Raw genomic sequence first — 20,894 nt, forward strand, 5'->3', positions numbered from 1 at the left:
CTCCCAGAATTGCTTCTCTAACTACTCCTCTTCTGATTGACTCCACTTTCCAACTGGCCAGATTCTCTTTTACTCTAGGACATTTAAATATATTAGCTCTTTTCACTTAGTCACCCTTAAAATGACAACTGAGAATCAGTCTTAATTGGGGTGGCAGTTCTCCTCAAGCCAGAGAACTGCAAAACTCCTCACCTTGGCTTTTTTCTGGACAATTCAGAGAAGCCTAGTATGGTGGTGTTCACTCACCAGGGTGCCAATTTAACTCATCAAGTTGTAACAAACATAGCTCACTGCAAAACAGCCAAGGTTGACTCTCTGGGCTAGGCAGATAAACCTTCCCTCGGTGAAGTTTTGTCTCCCTTGAGTCCCAGGTGGCAGTTGTTGGTGAAACTCTCATCCAATGATATGGAACCTCTTTCGAAACAATCATCAATTTCACAGATGAAGCCTCTGTCAACTGATTGCCCTGGGTACCACTTCTTACTCAGCTCTTACAGAGCCAACCTTTCTAACCCTTCCTGTTTCCTCGATCTTTATTTTCACTTGCTGTGGTCTTCATCTCCTCTTCACGGCTTTCATGGGTCTGCATCAGAGCCATCTAGTATTCAGACTTACTTTGCACTTATGAGACATTAAAAACTCACCATATCTCACCTATAAAATCAATAGTTCTTATTTAATCATCTGCTGGTCTACAAACAATTACTTGATTTTTAAAGTTTTCTGTATTTTGCCTTCTTAAGCCTTAAAAATAGTTACATGCAAATGAGCTGAGGGACCACAATTCCCTGTAGTTTCAACCATTTCAGACTTCAAAGAGGTCTAATTTAACAGTCTATGTCTCTGACAACTGTTTCTTTACACTTACATTCTAGCAGTTTTTAACAAATAACCATTCTTTATCTGCTTGTTTAAACTATCAATCTGTTCACATTCAAAAGAGGTGTCACCCTACAACCTTTCAAGGTAATTTGAGCTCCTCTATTTATACCATAATTCTTTCTCTGCTCCCTTTTGCCAACCACGCTTGCTTGCAGCCTATGTGAAAACTAGGTTTTTTGGTACACATCTTAGCAATTTTATTAAACCAGAGTTTTTTCATACTCTTCACAGGCATGAAATGTTTCATCCATGAAAGAAGAATACCTTAAATCCTTTATTACTAGAGTTAGCATTTTTGAAAAATTCATTTAGAATGTCTCTGCTTGTGTTTGTTTTCCTCACACTCAGCACAGTGCTTGTCCCATAAATAGTTTTAGACTGACCAATACCAAAAAACTTTTTCTACCCCTTCAGAATTAAACTGCTCTATTTGAACCTTAAAGGGAAAGTACTTTACATTAATATTACCAATTGTAGCCAGACTTGAAAACTTGGGAGAATGGAGAGTCACAGCCATCAGGAGATATTTAAAGGACCGTTAAGTGAATTATGATTGTGTCTTTATAGCATTAAGCCAAGCTGAGAGGAATAGATAGAAGATAGAACAGAAAAGATTTGAGGGCGTATGAGGGAAGCCCCATTTTTCTTTTGGAATGAGCAGATTTTAGTGATCCACATCTGGTATTCAGAGACTCGCTTCTCACATATGAGATTAAAAAACTCACCAAATCCCACCTATGAAATCAATAGTTGTTATTTAATCATCTCTTTGTCCACACAGAATTTTTTGATTTTTCATTTAGTGTGTTTTACTTTCTTAAGCCTTAAACACAGTTACATGCAAATGAGTTGAGGGATTACAGTCCCTCCCCATCACTAGACACATTCAAGAAGAGTCCAGATAGACAACCTCTTAGAAATGTGATACAGGAGATAATTTTATTGGAGATGAGTAGATAGGAGGTTGAGCCAAGTAACCTTTGAGGATCTCTTGTAGATTTAACTATGTTTTATGAGGTGTATGAGATCTGCTATTCCAAATGAAGAGTAATTTTTCTTTTTAGTTGCTATATATATTCTCAGTACATTTTGCTGAACAGGTACTGTTTGACCTCTATTTCATAGAGACACTGTAGACCACACTGATATGTTGCACAGGCTGTGGAAAATGCTTCTTTGGCAAATGGTAGTATCTAGATGTGCCACACCCCAGTTGTGAACATGGAATTAGTCATCACTTAGCTGCTCAGATCATGTCCTGCTGGACCCAGATTTGCTGGGAAAATGATCTCTCAGTGATCAACATCATAGCTTATGAAATGAGTAACACACATTTTCTCTCTCTTTCTCTCTCTCTCTCTCTCTCCCTTTCTCTCTCTTTTTCTCTCTCTCTCACTGAGATAGAAACAGAGACAGAATGCAAATGCCAGAATATATTTTGACTGTGGTGTTTCATAAAGATTTTTACAATCTAAGTACCAGATAATCAGTACTGAGAGACTAAAATTGATGGCCCTGTGTAATTTCTATTTATCTCTTGAGGATCAATTGGATTATTGATTGAACTCCAAACATGTTTTGATTAAGTGCATGACAAGATGGGTTTGACAACACTCCCCTTTTATTGGACTACACTATATATTTAAATTCACATTTTCTGGGACTGTGTGTATCTAATCTTGACTTGCCTGGATACGTCTGTCAATGTTGTGTTCTAATGACCACCTCTTCAGAGCTCTGTAATTATATATGCTTCTGTGGATGGTTTCCATCATGCTGTACAGCTCAGTGCTTAAATTGATGCAAAACAGGGTTAAAAAGATGAAACTGAAGATTAATTTTTTTCCTTCACAAATGTTCAACCCAAAGACAGCTCAGCTCTTTCAAAATGTATACAAATGGGAACTGCACTTCAGGAAACAGTTCAGCTGTCAAGGTCTAGACCTCCAATGGTGCCCATTGTTATTAATGGAAGTGATTATGGTATGGCAGGGAGATTCTGGAAAACTCTGCTTTTGTGAGTAGTATCAAGAGAGGCTTGGTATCTTGGAAACAATGCCATACATCGTTTTGCTTTGTTCATGTCTATATTTGAGCTGGAAAGGTACATCATCATGCCTTTAGGATATGCAAATTTAAGCAACAAAAGAGAAAAAAAAGAAAGACCTCACCATGAAAATATAGTTAGATTTAAATGTGTTAAATGGTACATGAACCAGTCAGGTTTTCATGATTTATCAGTTTTTAACTTCAAAGACTCTGGTTAGCTTGCATTTTTTAAACTAATGAGTTTATCACAGCCAGTGGGAAAATGGTTAAAGTATATCAGCTGTAAATTGGTACAAAGTACTAAAAGGGACATTAGCCTCTAATCAGATTCTAACAGTTCATTAAACCTGCCTTTCTAGAATCGTTCTTTGTCTATTTCTTCCCCTGCTTCTGCGTGTGCCTTCTTTCCTTTTTCATCTGAGTAAGACCTCCTCAGGGATGTGAAGCAATATCAGCTCATCCTTCTTTGTCTACAAACTAAACAGCCTCCGGGATGCTTTATTATGGTAGATTCCTGATTTTGCTGTATAACCTAACTGTTCTTCTTATTAATCACAAAGGCAAGGGACTTCGTAGGTGGCTGGAGAGAGGCTTTCCAGAGCCTGGATGGTGGAATGCCAAGCTAGCTGAGATTGCAGCTCCACCCACTTCCAGCATCCAAACCACAGAAGTCATTGACGCCCTAGGACATGAGATCCATCCTTGATATGTAAACAAGAAACTGGCCTGGTGGGAAAGAGAAATTTCAAATTTGGAGCACAGTAACTTAGCTGGCCTGTATGACTATAATTTCTCATGCTCTAGGCTAAACATCAGGTGCAGAAACTTGGATAAACTAGAAAAGTCAAGAGTAAAGGCTTTTGAATGTTTCTTCCATGTCTTGCTTTTTAATTACTCTAGTTTTTATATCTCAGGTACATCTCCTAGGATCAAAACCAAATATGAGTTTTTGTTTGTTTCTAAAGGACAACAGACTCTGAGGCTGATTGAAGAAGCAGCCTCTACTTTTTAACTGTGCAGTGTGACATCACCAGAGTATCAAAGACAGGGGTCCCAAAGTGGCCATTAGAGAAGAGGTCCTTGTAAATGTCATTTTTCAAAGTTTCTTGAAAATTACCATGGTTTTTACAAAGAAATGTTCAAAACTGACATAGCAGCTTAGCTTAACTCTGTCTTGCCACATTCTCTGTTATTAATTGATGATAAACATGATGAAACAAGGACTTTCTATAACAAAAGTAAAAAAGAATTCTGTTAATCAGTTTAATTCAGTAAATATGTACTATGTGTTTGCTAAGTTTATCAGCTCTGTGCCCAGTGACTGACAGAAATAAAAAGTAAATAAAACAGGTACATGACTTCAAGACACTACCACGCTAATAGGAAAGTTAAGACCTGATGTGAATAATTATAATATGATATGTAATGTGATATGTTTAAGAGAAGTACAAAGTGATTTGAAAGTTCAGAGGAGGGAGAAATTTCTTCTGTCTATGAGAAGGGCTTCATAGAGAAGGTGATATTTGATTTGAGCCTTAATGGAGTTAGATTTTCCAAAGATAATGGCCAGGAAAGGAAGGCATTCTGGGCCTAAGAGTGAAGGTATAAGGGAACCAATGCCTTGGGTGGTTGTTGTCTTTGTCCTTCGTTTTCAAGGAACACTATGACATCAGAGAAATGATATAGTGAATTCCTCAATATCACACTGCTATGTGATGAAGAAATAACCCCAGGTAAAGCGGGGGTGGTCATTTGAAGCCAGGTGGTGGAGGATTTTGACCATGAGACTAAATAATTCAGTGCAACAAATACACATTGATTCAAATGTAATATTTTATTATTATAGCGAGAGCCAGCATGGCATAGTAAATATGGAGTCAGGAAGACTTGAGTAAAAGTCCTGTCTTTTACACATGGCTAGTTGGGTAATTATGGGCTGATCATTCTGTTATAAGCAACTCTCAAAGGCTCCTGAGTTGCAGATGTGTTTATTAAGTATTAGCATAGGGCATTTCCACACTGGGACACCAATCCAAATCATATAGACCTGTATCAATACCTCCCCCAAACACCAGCAACACTAACAGTAATAGTAGCATTAATTGTTTACTATGTACAAGGCAGAAGCTAAGGACTTTGGACAAGGCACAGTAAGGCTGAGGAGTGTGGAGGTTATTTTGTGGGGAATACACAACCATTGAGAATGTAGCACAATGGAGTGAGTTGATTAGTACTATACATTATGAAAATTATTTTAATCATTCAATTCTAGAATAGATTTAGGCCAAAGGAAGACTGGAGACTGGAGCCCTGGTTAGGAAGCTATTGCCATAGGGGTAGTGGTTTCACCTAAAGTGGTATTAGTGGGAGTGGAAAGTAAATGGGAGATATCTTGCAGAGGATAATTCAGTTCAATTCAGTAAATATACTACAAAAAGTGCCTACTGTGTGCTCGGGGGAATACAAAGGGAGACAAAAGGTATTGCCTGCTCTTAAGGATCTTACGATCCAGGGAAGAAAGAACATGCAATCCAGTATATACAAAGCAAGCTATATACTGGAGAAACAGGAAATTATTAACAGAAGGAAGGCACTAGAATTAAGAGAGTTTGGGAAGGCTTTGCTTTTTTTTTTTTTTTAGTTGGGACTTAAAGGGAGCCTGTGAGGTCAGTAATTTGAGCAGAGGAGGGAGAGCATTCCAGGCACCGGGGATAGCCAGAGAAACTACCTGGAGCTGAGAGATGAAGGGTTTTGTTCTTGGAACACCAGCAAGAGGCCAGTGTCATTGGAGTTAGCGGTACGTGGCAGGGAATAAAGTGTAAGAAGACTGGAAAGGTAGGAGGGAGCTAGGTTATGAAGGCTTTGAATGCCAAACAGTACATTTTGTATTTGCCCCTGGAGGCAACAGGAAGCTACTGGAATTTATTGAGGAGGTAGAGTTGGGAGTGATATGATCAGACCTTTAGTGGCTGGATGGAAAGTGGGAAGAGAGACTTGAGACAGGCACTTTCTAGCTGGTCATTGCAGTAATCAGGGTGTGAGGTGATAAAAGCCTGCCCTATAGTGGGGGCAGTGTCAGAGGAAAGAAGGGAGCATGATCCAGAGCCAGACCTTGGTGACAGCTTGGGATGGTAAGAGATAATAAGGAATCCAGGATGGCTTGTAGGGTGTGAGCCTGAGGGACTGGGAGCATGGGGGCTCCCTCTGCAGTAATAGGGAAGATAGGAGGGGGCATAAAAGACAGGATTTGGTCATCAATGGAATGTGAGTTGGTAATGGAAAGAGAACATTCAAAAATGATTGTAATGTTTGGATCATGGGTGGCAGGAAGATAGGGGTGCCTTTATTTAAAAAAATAGGGAATTTGCGAGTAAGAAACCTGCTAGAAGTCATGGACAATGATGAACTTGTACTGGGGAGGCATATTCTGGAACTCAGGAGAGAAGGTGGGGATGAAGATGAAGATTTTCTTAGTAGAAATTTGCGATAATCCAAGAAAAAAATACATCTAAAATTAGATTAAATTTTTTATAGACATGGATGTTTTATTTTCATATGTACTTTAATTCAGATTTTAATAATCAACATGCCATAGATGGCATGTTTTTCAAAATGCAAATGACACGAAGCTCAGAATAGGTAACATTTTAGATAAATGGCAGAATCTGAAAAGATCTCTCAACAGACTAGACTAAAGGGCCAAATCTAAATTTAAAAGGAATAAAAATAAAGGCCTATATATGAGTTCATAAAATAAACTTCGCAAAAATAATATAGGAGAGACAGGACTAGACATTTCATTAAAAAATATCTGAAGACCGTCGTAGGCTGCAATCTCAATATGAATCAACACAGTGATGGTTGGAAAAACTAATAAACTAAGGCTACATTAAGAGAAATATAAGGATCCCAAAAGAGGAGTTTGATAGCTACCTGATATTCTGTCCTAGTGAGACCACATTTGGAATACTGTGTTTAATTCTGGGTGATATCATGTAGAAAGGACATTGATGATGGAGACTACCTAGAGGAGAGCTAAAAGGATGACTAGAGAAGGATCCAGAAGGAGAGAAAAGGAAAGAGGAAAAAGAAAAGAAGGAAAAGGGGAAAACTTACAGAAGAGATAAGAGGAGTGTGATAGTTGACATATGGAAGAAATCCTAATCTTCTTCTTCACCTTAGAGGGGAGGAGAAAGAGCTATAGTACAAGCTAGAAAGAACTGGATTTTGGCTTGATAGAAGGGAAAAAACAAACCTAGTGACTACAAGAGGCATCCAAAAGTGAAAAGGGCATCCTCAGGAAGGACCAGGTTCTTCCTTATTGGAGTTTTTCAGACAGAGGCTGGATTCTTGCTAGCTACAGATTTTGTTTGTTAGAGGGAATTCCTATTCAAATACAGATTAGATCATATGAGTATCTTCCAGCTCTGAAATTCTATGATTAAAAAAAAAATCTCCTGTAACATTCAAAGGACTATACTAGGCTTTGGGGAGATACAAAGGTAAACATGACCCAGTCCTTGACTTTGAAGGGCATGCAGTCTAGCTGGAGATATAAGATATATATACAAATAATTAATATCATATAAAACCTAAATGCCTAAGAGAGATACAAAGAAAGTACTACCTTGATATACTGAGTGGATTTACCTCAATCATATTTGCATTTTTTTAAAAATCCTTGTCTGGTGAGGGAAGAAATATGTGAATATTCTTTGACTTTTTACAGCTTAATTATTTTTTCAACATATCAAGTACATTTGGGTAAAGGCTGCAATGAAAATGTGTGCCTATTGGAGGCAAATATTAGGAATTCTGGTAAAACAGAAACATGATCTCTTATGGCCATGCAACCCCTCAACATCTAACTTCCTTAAGAAAATGTAGAGATTGTAAGTATTAATAGAAAACAAATTTGGTTGATTTGATTCTTAAAAAGGAAAAAAAAACAGATGCCTGTTCTTAAATGATTTTTGTAAAGTGAAATTAACAATCATAAAAAATTAATTCAGAAAGGAAAATTTTGTTTCTAGGACCATGCCCTCATACTACTTAGCAATCCATTCTTACTTAGTCTTCTGAGACGTGTGCCATGAGATATGTTGGTAGGGTGTTTAAATTGTCAATAAACAAATGTTGGGGGACTTGTTTGAAGGAAGTTTGAATATGTTTAGAATTTATCATTATCAAAGTTATTTTATGCCTGGAATTTTGTACTCTGTGTTTTAAAATAATTTATACATTTCAGATAACTGATTATCATTTAGGTGTGATTTAGACCACCCGATTTTCCCTCTTATGCACTTTCCAGCTGAGGAATGGAAAAATCTTACTGACCCCTCCCTCTCCCACTCTTGCAGGAGTGAGATGAATTGTTCCAGCCCTACATAAATTGAGGGAGGGCTTCCCTACTCCGGTTTATTACAGCCTGACCTCCAACCAGAGGTCAGAAAATCAGACTGATTAATTCAACTTCCTGGTCATCATTTCAAATGAAATTTCAGATTAGGGAGGGATAATTGGTTATGCTGATATTCTCATTTAATTATACCTCATTGCTTTTAAAAAGTAGTTTAGCAGTGTGAGATGTACAGCATGGAAGGCACATGCCAGAAATATTCTTTCGTGTTTCCTAGTTTATTTCCTTTGCTCTTCTTTTTCTCTTTCCAGAAAATCAGCACCTTTGAGAACAGAATGTTAATGCTTGATGGGATGCCGGCAGTCAGAGTCAAAACCGAACTGTTGGAATCTGAACAAGGGGTAAGTTGAGGTTTCTAAACACCCTTCCCCCAACCCTTTTCCTGATAGAGATAATCATTTCCAGACCTAAGCCAAGGTCTCTAGCAGACACATATGTAACACTCCAGTATGCTGAATAATACCTACCCGTCTCTCCCTTCTAACACTACCCATTTGTGAGTGCAGGCAATCTGGCCTTTAGGAAGGTGTATTCATTCACCTCGTGGGAACCATATGGTCACTACTTAGATGTAGCTTGGTAAATGTTTTGAAAAGCCTAATAAAAATCCAAAACAAAGAAGAAAGAATTAAGTACCAAGAAAGGTAAGACTAGTCTCTCAATGTAGCGTCGGTCTTTAAAAATGGGAAATGGCAGAGGACAGGTAGAGGTATAGGGTAGTTCATGTTTGCAGGATGAATTTTCCTATTGACATTTCAATTTATCCTGTTTCACACCATAAGAAGAAGGGGATACTTGATCAAATTGAAGGTCAGTATATTTGAAGTGTCTGTGAAAGCAAGTGGAAATACTACTTTTAAACACATCTCCTAACTGTTGAATTAATTCATGGCTACTGAAAAATTTAAAGTCTGAGATTGCTGCTGGATTTTTTAAAAGGGCATGGATAATTTCACAACTGTTAACATTTATAGATCTGCTAGTTAAAATAATGATAAGGGAAGTGGGATTGCATCATCTTATAAGCTGATCACTTCATTGAGAAAGGAAGGAAATAACACCTTGTTTGCAGGGCTGTATATTGGCTATCTGAATTATGGAACAGTTATTTTTAAGTTAGTAGGGAAACAAAGAAATAGACAGATGATTTGATACTTGCATGGGGTTATCGCTTCTTCCAAAACCTGAATAAAATATTACGTACTGGACATTGGACAATCATAACAATTTTCAAAATAATACTCTGGAATCTCACCCTTTGTTACAAAACAAATACTTTTATTATAAAGCAATCAAACCTGCTATTAGCATGGTCTGCTACATAGAACAGATATGGTGGAGATGATAAAAATAATACTTCGAGTAAGAGGTGTGGGGGCAGATCCAGGGCTTAGCACAGTGTCTGGCATGTAGTTGGTACTTAATAAATGTTTATCGATTGATTCCAGTTCAGATGTTTACTATCCATGTGGCCATAGACAAGTAACTTCAACTTTCAGGGCTGTAGTTTCCTCCCCTAAAAATTAGGATAATGGTGTTTGCATTATTTACTTCTCTGGTTTGCTGTTTCTAAAACTTGAGATACTATGTAAGTAAAAGTGATTGTTTTTATGGTTGCCAGGACTTTGGTGAGGCTCTAGACCTTAGCCTTGTTTCTGAGACTTGCGTGTAAGGATTTATACCTATATTTAGAATTCACTTCTTTTCTAACTAAAACCACTGACAAAGTTGACTGCCTTGATTGAGGTTGCAGTGTGGGGCAGTGAGGGAGAAAAAACCGAAAACAATAATAAAGTCACTGATGATGAAGTAGGAGGGGCCAGGGACTCTGGGTTCACGTCTGCTCCCTGTTACTATCAGTGTGTTCTTGTTCAGTCGTTTTCAGCTGTGTTCGACTCATCGTGACCTCATTTGGGATTTTCTTTGCAGAGATATTGCAGTGCTTTGCCATTTCTTTCTCCAATTCATTTTATGGATGAAGATCATCAAACAGGGTTAAGTGACTTGCCCAAGGTCGCATAGCTAGTGTCTGACACCAGATTTAAACTTCCTGACTCCAGGCTCAGTGCTCCACCTAGCTGTCCCACTCTCAGTGTGACCCATAGGCAAACTTCCTCAGCCTTCAGTTCCTTCATACTTAAAATGAGGGAGATGCAACCTCTGACCTCTAGCTCTAATGAATCAACAGTCCTATTTATATAGTGCTCTAAAGTTTGCAAAGTGCATTATAAGTATTATTTGAACTTTATAACAAAATCTGGGAGATAAGTGCTGTCCTTAAATCCCATTTTACTGATAAGGAAACAGGCCAATGGAAGTTAAGTGACTTGCCTAGGTTCACACTGCCCATAAGTGTCATAGGCTGACCTTGAATGGAGATCTTCCTGACTCCAGGTCCAGTGGTCACCTACCACCCCTGATTTTCCTGGATGTTATTTATTATCCTGGTCATCTACATCAGAATGTCCATATTTCTATAAAGCATATGTCACCATTAGGGCAGTTTCCTACCACTTATAACTGCATATCAATGAGGAATACATCATGATCATCAAGTGAATCTGATCAACATTGATGTAAAATCCAGATTAAATAATACTAGAGAATGGAAATAGTTCAAAAGCAGAGATTATCTTGCTTTTTCATTTGCATACTTAGTATCTAGTTTAGTGACTTGAACACAATAGGTCCTTAATGAATACTTCTGCATTCCTTGATTGAATAAAGTGACTTTTCTGATCTGACTAGACTTATTATCCCATCCAAATTAATCAGATAACTGTCCACTCCCCCTCATTACTTTTTGCTGCATTTTTTTTCCTCTGGAGCATCTTTTGTTGGTTTATTCTGTGGTGCAAGGATCCTTTACATAAATATATAAAAATTATTTATAGCATATATATTTTGATCATAGATAAGTGAATATAGTCTAATATTTAATTTCCATTATGATTGTGTTTTTCCTTGTTGATGAAAAGGAAATGAAAAATCCACTTACATTTCATACCCTTAACTACGGAGTGACTCAGCACTTCCTTCGGCTCAAAAAGCAGTAAATGTATTCATTTGTGTATATGCCTATGTGCGAGCATGTGTATGAACGTGTGTGCATATGTGTGTGATGAAAAAGGTAATGGAAAAACTATTAAAAACAAGCCAGAGAATATTTGAACTACCAATGAAAAGCAGAAAGTATTGTGCCATCCTCAGGCATCATCTTCATCATTCTTATCCAATTTTGCAAGTGGAATTTTGATTAAGGTTTGAAGTTCAGAAAAGGCTAAGAACTCAAATGTATATAGCATGTTCAACCCAGCAAACCTGGGAGGGAAGTCATAGAAATATTGTTAATCTCCATCTTGCAGATGAGAAAACAGAGGCTTGAAAGTGACGAAATGAATTATCCTTCCACTAGAAGTTATCAAGGCAGAGTTGGAAGCCAGATTTGACTGAGTGCAGGGTTCTTACCATGACAGCACATTGTAAAAAGCCATCTTTTCATTGCTTTCATGGATTAAATAGAAACTCCATCTCATCTTTCCCCAGTAATTACTTTTTAATTTTTTAACTGGCAGAAACAGAATATTATCCTGAAAGTTTGACCAAATGTTGCTTTATTAAAAAGAATTATCCACTTAATATCCATGTGAAAATGGTCACTGCTTATATCTTGATATCATTTATTTTAAATTTGATTATGGATATTTGAAAGAAATTACTTATTTGATTATTTCTCAATTCCTTTTGTAATATATTTTACATACCTCTAACATAGCTGAAAAATTATGCCATTTTCATCCTCCTATTGAGTGAGATTTGAAAAACACTCTTATTATTTGAAGTTAACTTTTTTGTACATTCCTTTTAGTTTATAGATTTGTTCAAGTTATTCTTTTGTTCAGAAATCTTTATGGGTTCCCTGGTGACCACTGGGTAAAGTTTGAACTCCTTCATCTGCCATTCAGGTCTCTACAATTTGGTAGCACCCTGCTTGTCCAGTAATCAGCAATTTAATAGAAAACAGGGTTGGGGACCCGTTAAAGCAATCATAGTTAACATTTTCAGAACATTGCTTTTTCATACCTTTACATTTACTCTTATGAGTAAAACTTGAATAAACCTAAGGTGTCTCTGGTGATATGTAACACTGAACTATAATTTTAAGAGTCATTGGATTTTTACTCTTAGCAGCATCATCACTGTGTATCAAAAAAAAACCAAACCTTTTTAATCCATTGAATAGTAGAAACCATTGAAAACAAAGCTGATGGGTTTTATCATAGAGGGGTTACAGGACTTTGCACAAGGAAAGCAATATCTCTAAAATCTCAAAAGGGGCAGACTTAGAAATATGTTTGCTGTTATTTTATCTGACACTCAGCATATCTGTTGTTGTTCAGTCATTTCAGTTGTGTCCAACTCTTTGTGACCTCATTTTGGGTTTTCTTGGCAAAGATACTAAGAGTGGTTTGCCATTTCCTTCTTCAGCTCATTTTACAGATGAGGAAACTGAGGCAAACAAGGTTAATTGACTGTCTAGGGTCACACACAGTAAGTATCTGAGGGTGGATTTGAACTCAGGTCTTCCTGACTCTAGGCCTGGTACTCTATCTACTGTGCCACCTAGCTGCCCAATTCCTAGTCTTCGATGATGAAATTTTCATGATGAAAACAGTCAATTTTTGAAGGAGATACAAATTGATGTTAACCATATGGGGAAAAATGCTAAGAATCACTAATAATCAAGAGACTATCAATCAAGGCCATATTAAATACCCACATTATTATTCCCACTAAAGTTGTTAAAAATGACCAAAATCCATTATTAATTGAGTTATTGAGAAACAAGGATCATAAAGACATTGTTGGTAGTACTTTAAATTGTTGAAAATAGAACATTTTGAAGAACATTATGGAATACCACAAAATTGCTTATAATTTTGTACTCAACAATTCTGTTGTTGAGACTTTATTCCAAGATATTTTTATAGGCAAAAAAGATATTATCTATGCAAAAATATTCATAGCTGCTACATTTGTAATAGAAGGAAATGGGGGAAAAACCCTGTTGGTTCAGCATTTGGAGAATGACTGAATCAATTGTGGTATGTTAATATAATAGAGTATTATAGTGTTATAAAATGACAAATGTGAAGCATACAAGGAAATGTAGAAATAACACAGAGTAAAATCAATGGGACCAGGACTGTATATACATTGTTTACATTTGCATATGGATTTATTTAAACAGTCAAGTTAACAAGAATTTATTAAGTACCTACTCTGTGCTAGGCTTTCCTAAGCTCTGGGGATACTGAGAAGGGGAAATGACAGTTCTTATTCTTAAGAACCCAACAATCTGAATGAGAAAGCAACATGCAATTTTTTTGTATATTTAAAAGGAATAACAAGTTGAACATAATATATTAATACTTTCAAGTGCAATCATCTTTTTTATTTTATAATGTTATGGAAATGTTTGTTTTATTCCATAATTTAAAAATAAAACAATTATATACAAATAAGATGTATAAAAACAAATTGGAGATAATCTCCAAGGGAACATACTAAGATAAAGGAGGATTGTGAAGGACTTCTTGTAGAAGGCAGGACATTAGTTAAGATTTGAAGCAAGCCAGAGAAGCCAAGAGGTAGATATGATGAAGGGAGAGTGTTCTAGGCATGGAGGATAGCCAGTGAAAATGCACAAAGATGGAGGATGGTGTTTTTGTTCAAGGAATTGCCAAGCAGCCAGTGTCACTGGATTGCAGATTCATGGGGATGGGGAGGAGAATAAGGTCTAAAGAGATTAGAAAGGTAGAACAGGTTATGAAGGGCTTTAAACACTAAAGAGAACCACTGAAGTTTATTGAATAGGGGGTTGCTGGGTCAGACCTGTGCTTTAGGGAGATCAGTTTGACAGCTGGGGAGAGGTTGAACTAGAGTGGGGAGGGGAGAGAGACCAACCAGTGGCTAATACAGTAGCCTGTGCTTGAGGTGGTAAGGGTGGTGGCAGTTTTAGAGCAGAAAGGGAAACATAAGTGAGTGATGTTAGGAAGGTAGAAAGGACATGACTTGGAGACTGATTAGATACGTAGGATAAGAGAGAATGACAGTTACACCAATGGTGAGAGCCTGGTTGATTGGGAAGATGGTATTACTTAAACTGTAAGTTGTGTTGTTCAGAAGAAAGGAGGTTTTTGTCATGAAAGATGATGCACATATTTTAGACATGGTCAATTTGTGTGTGGTTTGTCCTTTGTTCTCAGAATCAGGGAGATGATGACATGACTTGCAATTAAATTTGATTTGAGGGAGGGAGGGCTTTGCAAAGCCATCAGCCTCACCTTTTCCTCTAGAGCCATCTGGGTCCAGTGGCCAGATATTGATCAGGAAGACTAGAGATGGCCCAGGATGCATTTAAGATGTGAATTTATGATTTATATGTAACATACAATTCCAGATATTTGGACAGAGATGTGAAAGTGAAAGCATAATTATATATGACAGATGTTTTAGATACCATGGAAAGACAAATATGGAAGCCTGATCTGTTCTTTGTAGGAAGTTTACAATTGCTTTTACTAACCATTGTACCTAGCTTAGTGCCTAGCCCAGTACCACGCTGTAAGTAGTGGTACTTCATAAAAATTTGCTGAATTAAATTGACTTGAATGTATAAGATGGTACAGACAAAAACAAAGAAATTTTAAGCCACCTAGATTATAAACTCTTAAAATATAGGTTCCTTGTTTTATGTCCCTTCCTCTTAGTCCAACACCATGCGTAGTAAATGTTCTTCATCTGAAGATATTTTGTGGAATTCCAGTCATAGATTTTCAGAGTTGGGCAGAGCCTCAGCAACCATCTACTGCTACCCATACCTGTGTTAAGGAATGTTAAGGGGTCCCCTGAACTTTTCTTTTTGAGTTGCCATATTTTCCACTTGAAAAAAGAATCCCTGACACAGCATGCCTCTAAGATGTCAAATACCTTCCAAAGCTTTTCAATCCACTCTTAGAAAACTCTTATTTAATGATAGAGCATTAATCTGGAATCTTAGGAATTGAGACAGATGAGGTATTGGGGTTCCAGACATATTGATATTTTTTTAAATAGTACTTCTGACAGGTAGATGACACACCTCTGTGCTAATCCTGGGTGAAATTGATGGAGTAAGTGGATGCCAGTGGCATATGCATGTTTTCCATCCTGTCCTCAATATAATTGTTGCCGGTATTTTGCCTCTGCTGTCCTGATTGTTGAGAGCCTACTATATCCAACTGGCTCCAAACCAACATAGTATTTCATTGTGGCCATCTTCCTTCCATGCCTCTGGAAATACCTCCCTCCTGCTTTAAATCTTTCACTCTGGTAAGAGTAAGCAATTGCATATGATCACTGTTTTTAAAAAGGGCTTGTCAGTGGATGGGTAGATGACTCCAGTCACCATCCTTGTGACTTCTCAGACTAAAACACTTCTCTAGCCAATATCAACCACCATGTTTTTTTTTTTTCTTCCTTTACTAGAATGTAAGTTTCCTGAGGAAAAGGATTATTTCTCTTTAGTATTGCAACTGCAGTACCAGGTTCAGCACCTGACTCATAGGGTTTAACAGATCCTTAGTCATTCACTCATTCATTCATTCATTCACGAAAACTCAAAAGATTAAAAGGAAGATAATTAATGTCTAATAGTCCAGGTGAGCCTTGAGATGTGTTGGGAAGTGGGCTTTTTAAAACTCTTTCTTGATTGTCATTGCATTAAAATACTTCGGTAGCAAACACTAAAAGATACTATTTTTTTTTTGCAGTGAACCGTTGTATTTAATTTTGCATGAAAGGTTTAGTGTAAATTCTTATGCAGAGTTTCAAGAAGACAGTGGAGTTTTAATGACTTTATCACAAGTGAAGAAATGGCATTATGAAAAAGCTACTTGAGGTGCCCTTTAACAAAGCTTCATTATTACTTCCCCTGCTGTGGAACAGGAGCTGGCATTGCTAATAAATTGGTAGAATTACCTTAGAAATATGAATTTGCTTATGATTTGATATTCTCTGGTGACCTACTGCTAGAAATCTTTTGATCTGCAGTGAAATCTTCATGTGTCAATACCTTGGCTTCAAAGAAAAACACTTAGCAGAGCTGTGTTCCTTCTTGTACGGGCAGAGCAAGGATTGTGGGGCAGGACCAGTATCTCTACTTGTAAAAGTCATATTGTGGGGGGAGGAGAAAGGGATTGCTTTGCATGAAAGTAAAATAGGAACTATGCTGATTTTAATAATGTCAGGATGGCCAATAAATGTATTAACAGAAAGAATTGGAAAGCAATGAGCTGTGTTAGGAATTTCAGATGGCCCCCAAGGGAAATAGAGCAGCAGACAAATGCTCCCCCAGGGGCCAGTCCCAGGCAAAGCTTTGTCCTTAGCTTCCTGTCTCCCCTTTCATCCTTTGCCTCCTCTCTATCTCTTCTACCCCTCCCCAAATCAGGTTCCTGTTACCCTCCTGCCGGGTCCTGATGCTGTGGGACGCTGACTACTACACTCTGCCTTTACAAATGTGCTTTCTCCAGCTCTTTGATGTTGTTTTTCTACCTGTACCTTCCTTCTAAAAATCTAGCTCTATTATTCCTGCTGGGGCCTGCTTAAGTCAGAAAGGAGCTAATAAGCTAATTCTCATTTTGGAGTTAACGACTGATAATAACTTATTGTGTCACCACTCCGAGATCTGTTTGCATTTTAACCTAGATGTGGATGACAACTCAGAGGATCCAGCTGAAGAATTTCAGGTCCTTTGCCTTTCTGTGAGAGTGATATTTTTGGGAGACTAAAAAGTGTTGGCAGGGATTTCTTCTGAGCCCCTGATTTGTTTGGTTTTACCAGAATGGAGAGCTGAGTGTCTGGGCTGGATTCAGAAATAGTCCTAGCACAGTGTTGAGGATATCTGAGCTTTGTACTGGACTGAAAAAACTCACTAAATTTACGCATGAATTTTACGGACAATGATTTGTCTGCATTCACAGTGCATATCTCTAACTCTCCCCTAATTTCTTTAATTGAAACTTCTAAAGTCATAGAAAGCAAAGAGCCAGCAAATATTGTTAATCTTTAAGTAAATGCTCAGCATAACTCAGTTTCTGTGTTCAGTCAATGAAACAGTCAGTCAGTCATTCAAAAACCATACATTAAGCATTTTACTAGAAGGTGTAGGCACTGTGGTAGGATCTGGAGATACCAATAAAGAGAACTAAACAACCCCTACTCATGAGAAGATTACAGTTCACAGTTTAGCAGCTGAGACAGAGCTGTCCTTTCACATCCAGGTCCAAAAATTAGCATGTATTCTGGCTGAGGACCTCAATATCCCCTCCCCCCATTTCCTTCATTTTCCTCTTCCCCTGTCAGACACCTCCCTGGGGTGGCTTTTCATAGCCTGAGACTTGTGAAGTGATTGTTAAGGGAAGGCTACCAAGAGGTGCTAGATCTTTGCTGGAGTCTGAGAGTTATGCTAGGTGTAATGTACCCAGCTGCAGATCAGACAGTGTGAACAGTTTAACAGATGACTGAATCAAACATAAGGTAAGCCGACATGTAAATGGTGCCTTACAACTTACAAAAGTTCCTAGTCCATAATCACTTTAGAAGGTAGTGAGTACAGGTGGTCATCACACCCATCTTAAAGATGAGAAAAACTGAGATTCAGAAAGATAAGTGGTTTTCCCCACAGTGACACACACAACGTGATCGAGGACTTGAAGGTAGGTAGGTCTTCTAGTACCCAGTATGGTGTTCTTTCTACTAAATCTTCCTCTCACCCCTAGTAACTTGAATCATTCCTTATAAAGATAAATGTGTGGGGGGACCTTGCTCTTCTCATGTTGCTCAGGCTGTCAGCATGACCAGGTTTGTAAAATAGAAATAAATGACATGTTGCCAAACTTAGAGGATCACAACTAATGTTCTAAAAACAGAATAGTATTCAGAAATAGAATATTAGGTCATTCTTACCCTGAGGTGGTTTACCCAAAGTGTATAATTTTCAAAATTGGATGAATAATGAAATGCCCATGTTGAGTCAAGTATTAAACAGAGCATAAAGAGAGACGCCATTTTACCCCTAAAAGATTGTGATCTAAAGGATATAGCATACCAGTCCAGATTGCAGCATGGTGTTGATTCACTATGCTTTACAAGCTCTTAATTTTCTTCTTTTTCTTGTCTTGTCTTTCTTTTTTGCCTATCAGACTTAGAATTCTTTTCTCCTAATAAAAATAAAACATGGTGAAGTAGAATGGTTGAACGGTGTAAAAGCTGATTGCAAAGAAGGAACACAGGAGAAATTATGGTTTCTGGGTGTGGGGTGATGGAGGTGTTGATTACACGTATTTTTCAAGGTTCTGTCCTGATTTTAGGAGTGTTCTTTTAGTGAGTGGATATGGAAAAATATTAGTAATTAACACATATTTATATCTTCTTTGTATCCATTGTGTATGAAAGAATAACAAAGGAAAAACTGGGAAGAAGTAGGGAGAGAGGAGATTTGGTATTCTTGGAGCATAAATCAAAGTATTCAGAATTGGGATAGTCCCTTAGAAAGGTGACATCTGGCTGTCCCCATGATGTACTAGCTCCATATGCTTACGAAAGACTTTTAATCACTCTGGCTTTCAGTCTAACCTTTTTTCCATAAGAACACTGCATTCTATTACCATTCGGAGATAATGGGTAGGACCATGGAGCCTCAGAAAGAAGGGTTAAAGTAACATAAAGGGGCAGATGAAAATGTATTTAATGTTCATTGAAATTTTAAAAAAAGCTGAAGAGATTAGGAACAGGAGTTCTGTGAAGGTAGAATCTCTGGTCCTATTCAACACTAATTGAACTCATCCCAGAAGCAAAATTGGACTTTATTTTGATGTTTGGCATAGGTCCACCGTAATCTAATTTATTATACTATCATAAACATGCATCTTAGCAAAAGCCTCTAAAATATATCTGTTTATCCAAAAAACAAAAACCAAATATGTTATCTGAACAAAGCAATCGTTCTAGCCAAGATGTTTTATTCTGAACCTCTTTTGGAGCTTGTATGTTAAATTTTATATTATTTAGACAAAGTTGTATTAGTTTTCATCTTTACACTTGCTTTTGACTTTGTCATCTTTTGGGTAAATCTCTTGTGGTGTTATTTCGTGGTAACCTTTTTATTTGTAATTTTCAGTGTGACCCAAAGAAGGACGAGGGAGCAGGGAGCCCAAGTGCCCTCTGTAGAGCAAGATTGGTTGGGAAGGGGGTGTAACTGCCATGTGTGGAAGAGGCAGGAACATGTCAGAACTATCAGAGTGGGGGCCTTCATGGTTAAAGACAGCCAGAGGTCAACCAGCATCTGTACATTTTGTGGGAAGAGAAGCTGGTCCATAGACATCAGAGAAATTTGAAAAAAGAAAGAAACATTTAAAACTGTTACTGGATTTATTTTTCCCTACATTTCTGTATGGAGGAAAGCTTATATAAATAATGTAAGGGATTTGGCTAGCCCTTCTTTTCTGCTGTTAGGATAAGCATTTAAATAAACTGTTATGTAGACTTCTGCTCTCTAGCTCTTTGCTCTCAGTGTCTTGTTACTTTTTGAATGTATAACTTGGAATTGTAATGGAATCATAGAAATTAAATGTGGAAAAGACTTATTAGCTCATTTTGACGGGATGGTCCCCAGTAGTGTATTCCTAATGCTTAAAGCCCGTTTAATCAGCCTTGTCAGTTCTGAGCCCAAGGGATTACTGTCCTATTTCTTGAAATGAAAAAGAAAGGATCTTGATGATCAGTCCTTTGCACGAGCTACTATTTTATTCCAAGAATCCCTTCTTATATTCATCAGCTCTTGTATTTTCATTGTTCAACCTGTGAAGTCTTTGTTCTTTAAAACAAAGAAACAAAAATTCTGACCCAATCCCCTCTGTCTTTTCTTTTATCTTCTTCTGTTCTTGTTCCAGTGTTTTCTGTGCCATGATATTTCCCAATTGTCCTTTCTTACCTGAGGCTGAGGTTCCCTAGATAAAGGGCCCTGATTGATCTTCATGGTAGAAAAAGAAAGGAATGAGTGAGCAGAGTGACTTCTTCTGGTCACTGGGGGCAAAGTTGAGTGCTTGTCAACAGTACCAAAAAGGCAAGGTGATTGTCATTTCATGGGACCACGGGTCAAAAGAACCAAAGATCAGAGGGCCATAATTGAGGGCAGGAGTCTGCCACCAAGGTTGGAGAAAGGCTTGGGCTAAAATTAGAGTCTCAGTTTAAAGTAACAGGGCAAGAATGACAAGATAAGGTGAATGTTGGGTCAAAGTCAAGGAATTTCTGAACTCATTGCGTCTAGTGGTTTGAGTTAAATCAGAGTTATGGCACTATAAGTTCAGGAAATTTGTGTAGTGTATAATTCATGTAAATGCTTGACTGTTTTCATGAAGGAAAAAAGGAGTTTATTCTTCTTTGTTTTATACATCTGGATATTCATGCTCTTTTATACATGTAATTTTTTGTGACTGGACGT

At 37.6% G+C, this 20,894-nt stretch overlaps 1 protein-coding gene across 4 annotated transcripts in view; it reads left to right on the forward strand.

The window, feature by feature from the left end:
• KLF12 (KLF transcription factor 12) overlaps positions 1 to 20,894 on the forward strand; it is a 561,576-nt gene that overhangs the window by 244,035 nt on the left and 296,647 nt on the right. For all 4 annotated transcript variants that reach the window (XM_072622304.1, XM_072622303.1, XM_072622305.1 and 1 more), the window contains one exon: positions 8,602 to 8,691. In XM_072622304.1, coding sequence (XP_072478405.1) covers positions 8,602 to 8,691 — 90 coding nt within the window. The remainder of the gene's footprint in view (positions 1 to 8,601; positions 8,692 to 20,894) is intronic.

The sequence above is a fragment of the Notamacropus eugenii genome, chromosome 6 (genome assembly GCF_028372415.1).
Source record: "Notamacropus eugenii isolate mMacEug1 chromosome 6, mMacEug1.pri_v2, whole genome shotgun sequence".
NCBI lineage: Eukaryota > Metazoa > Chordata > Mammalia > Diprotodontia > Macropodidae > Notamacropus > Notamacropus eugenii.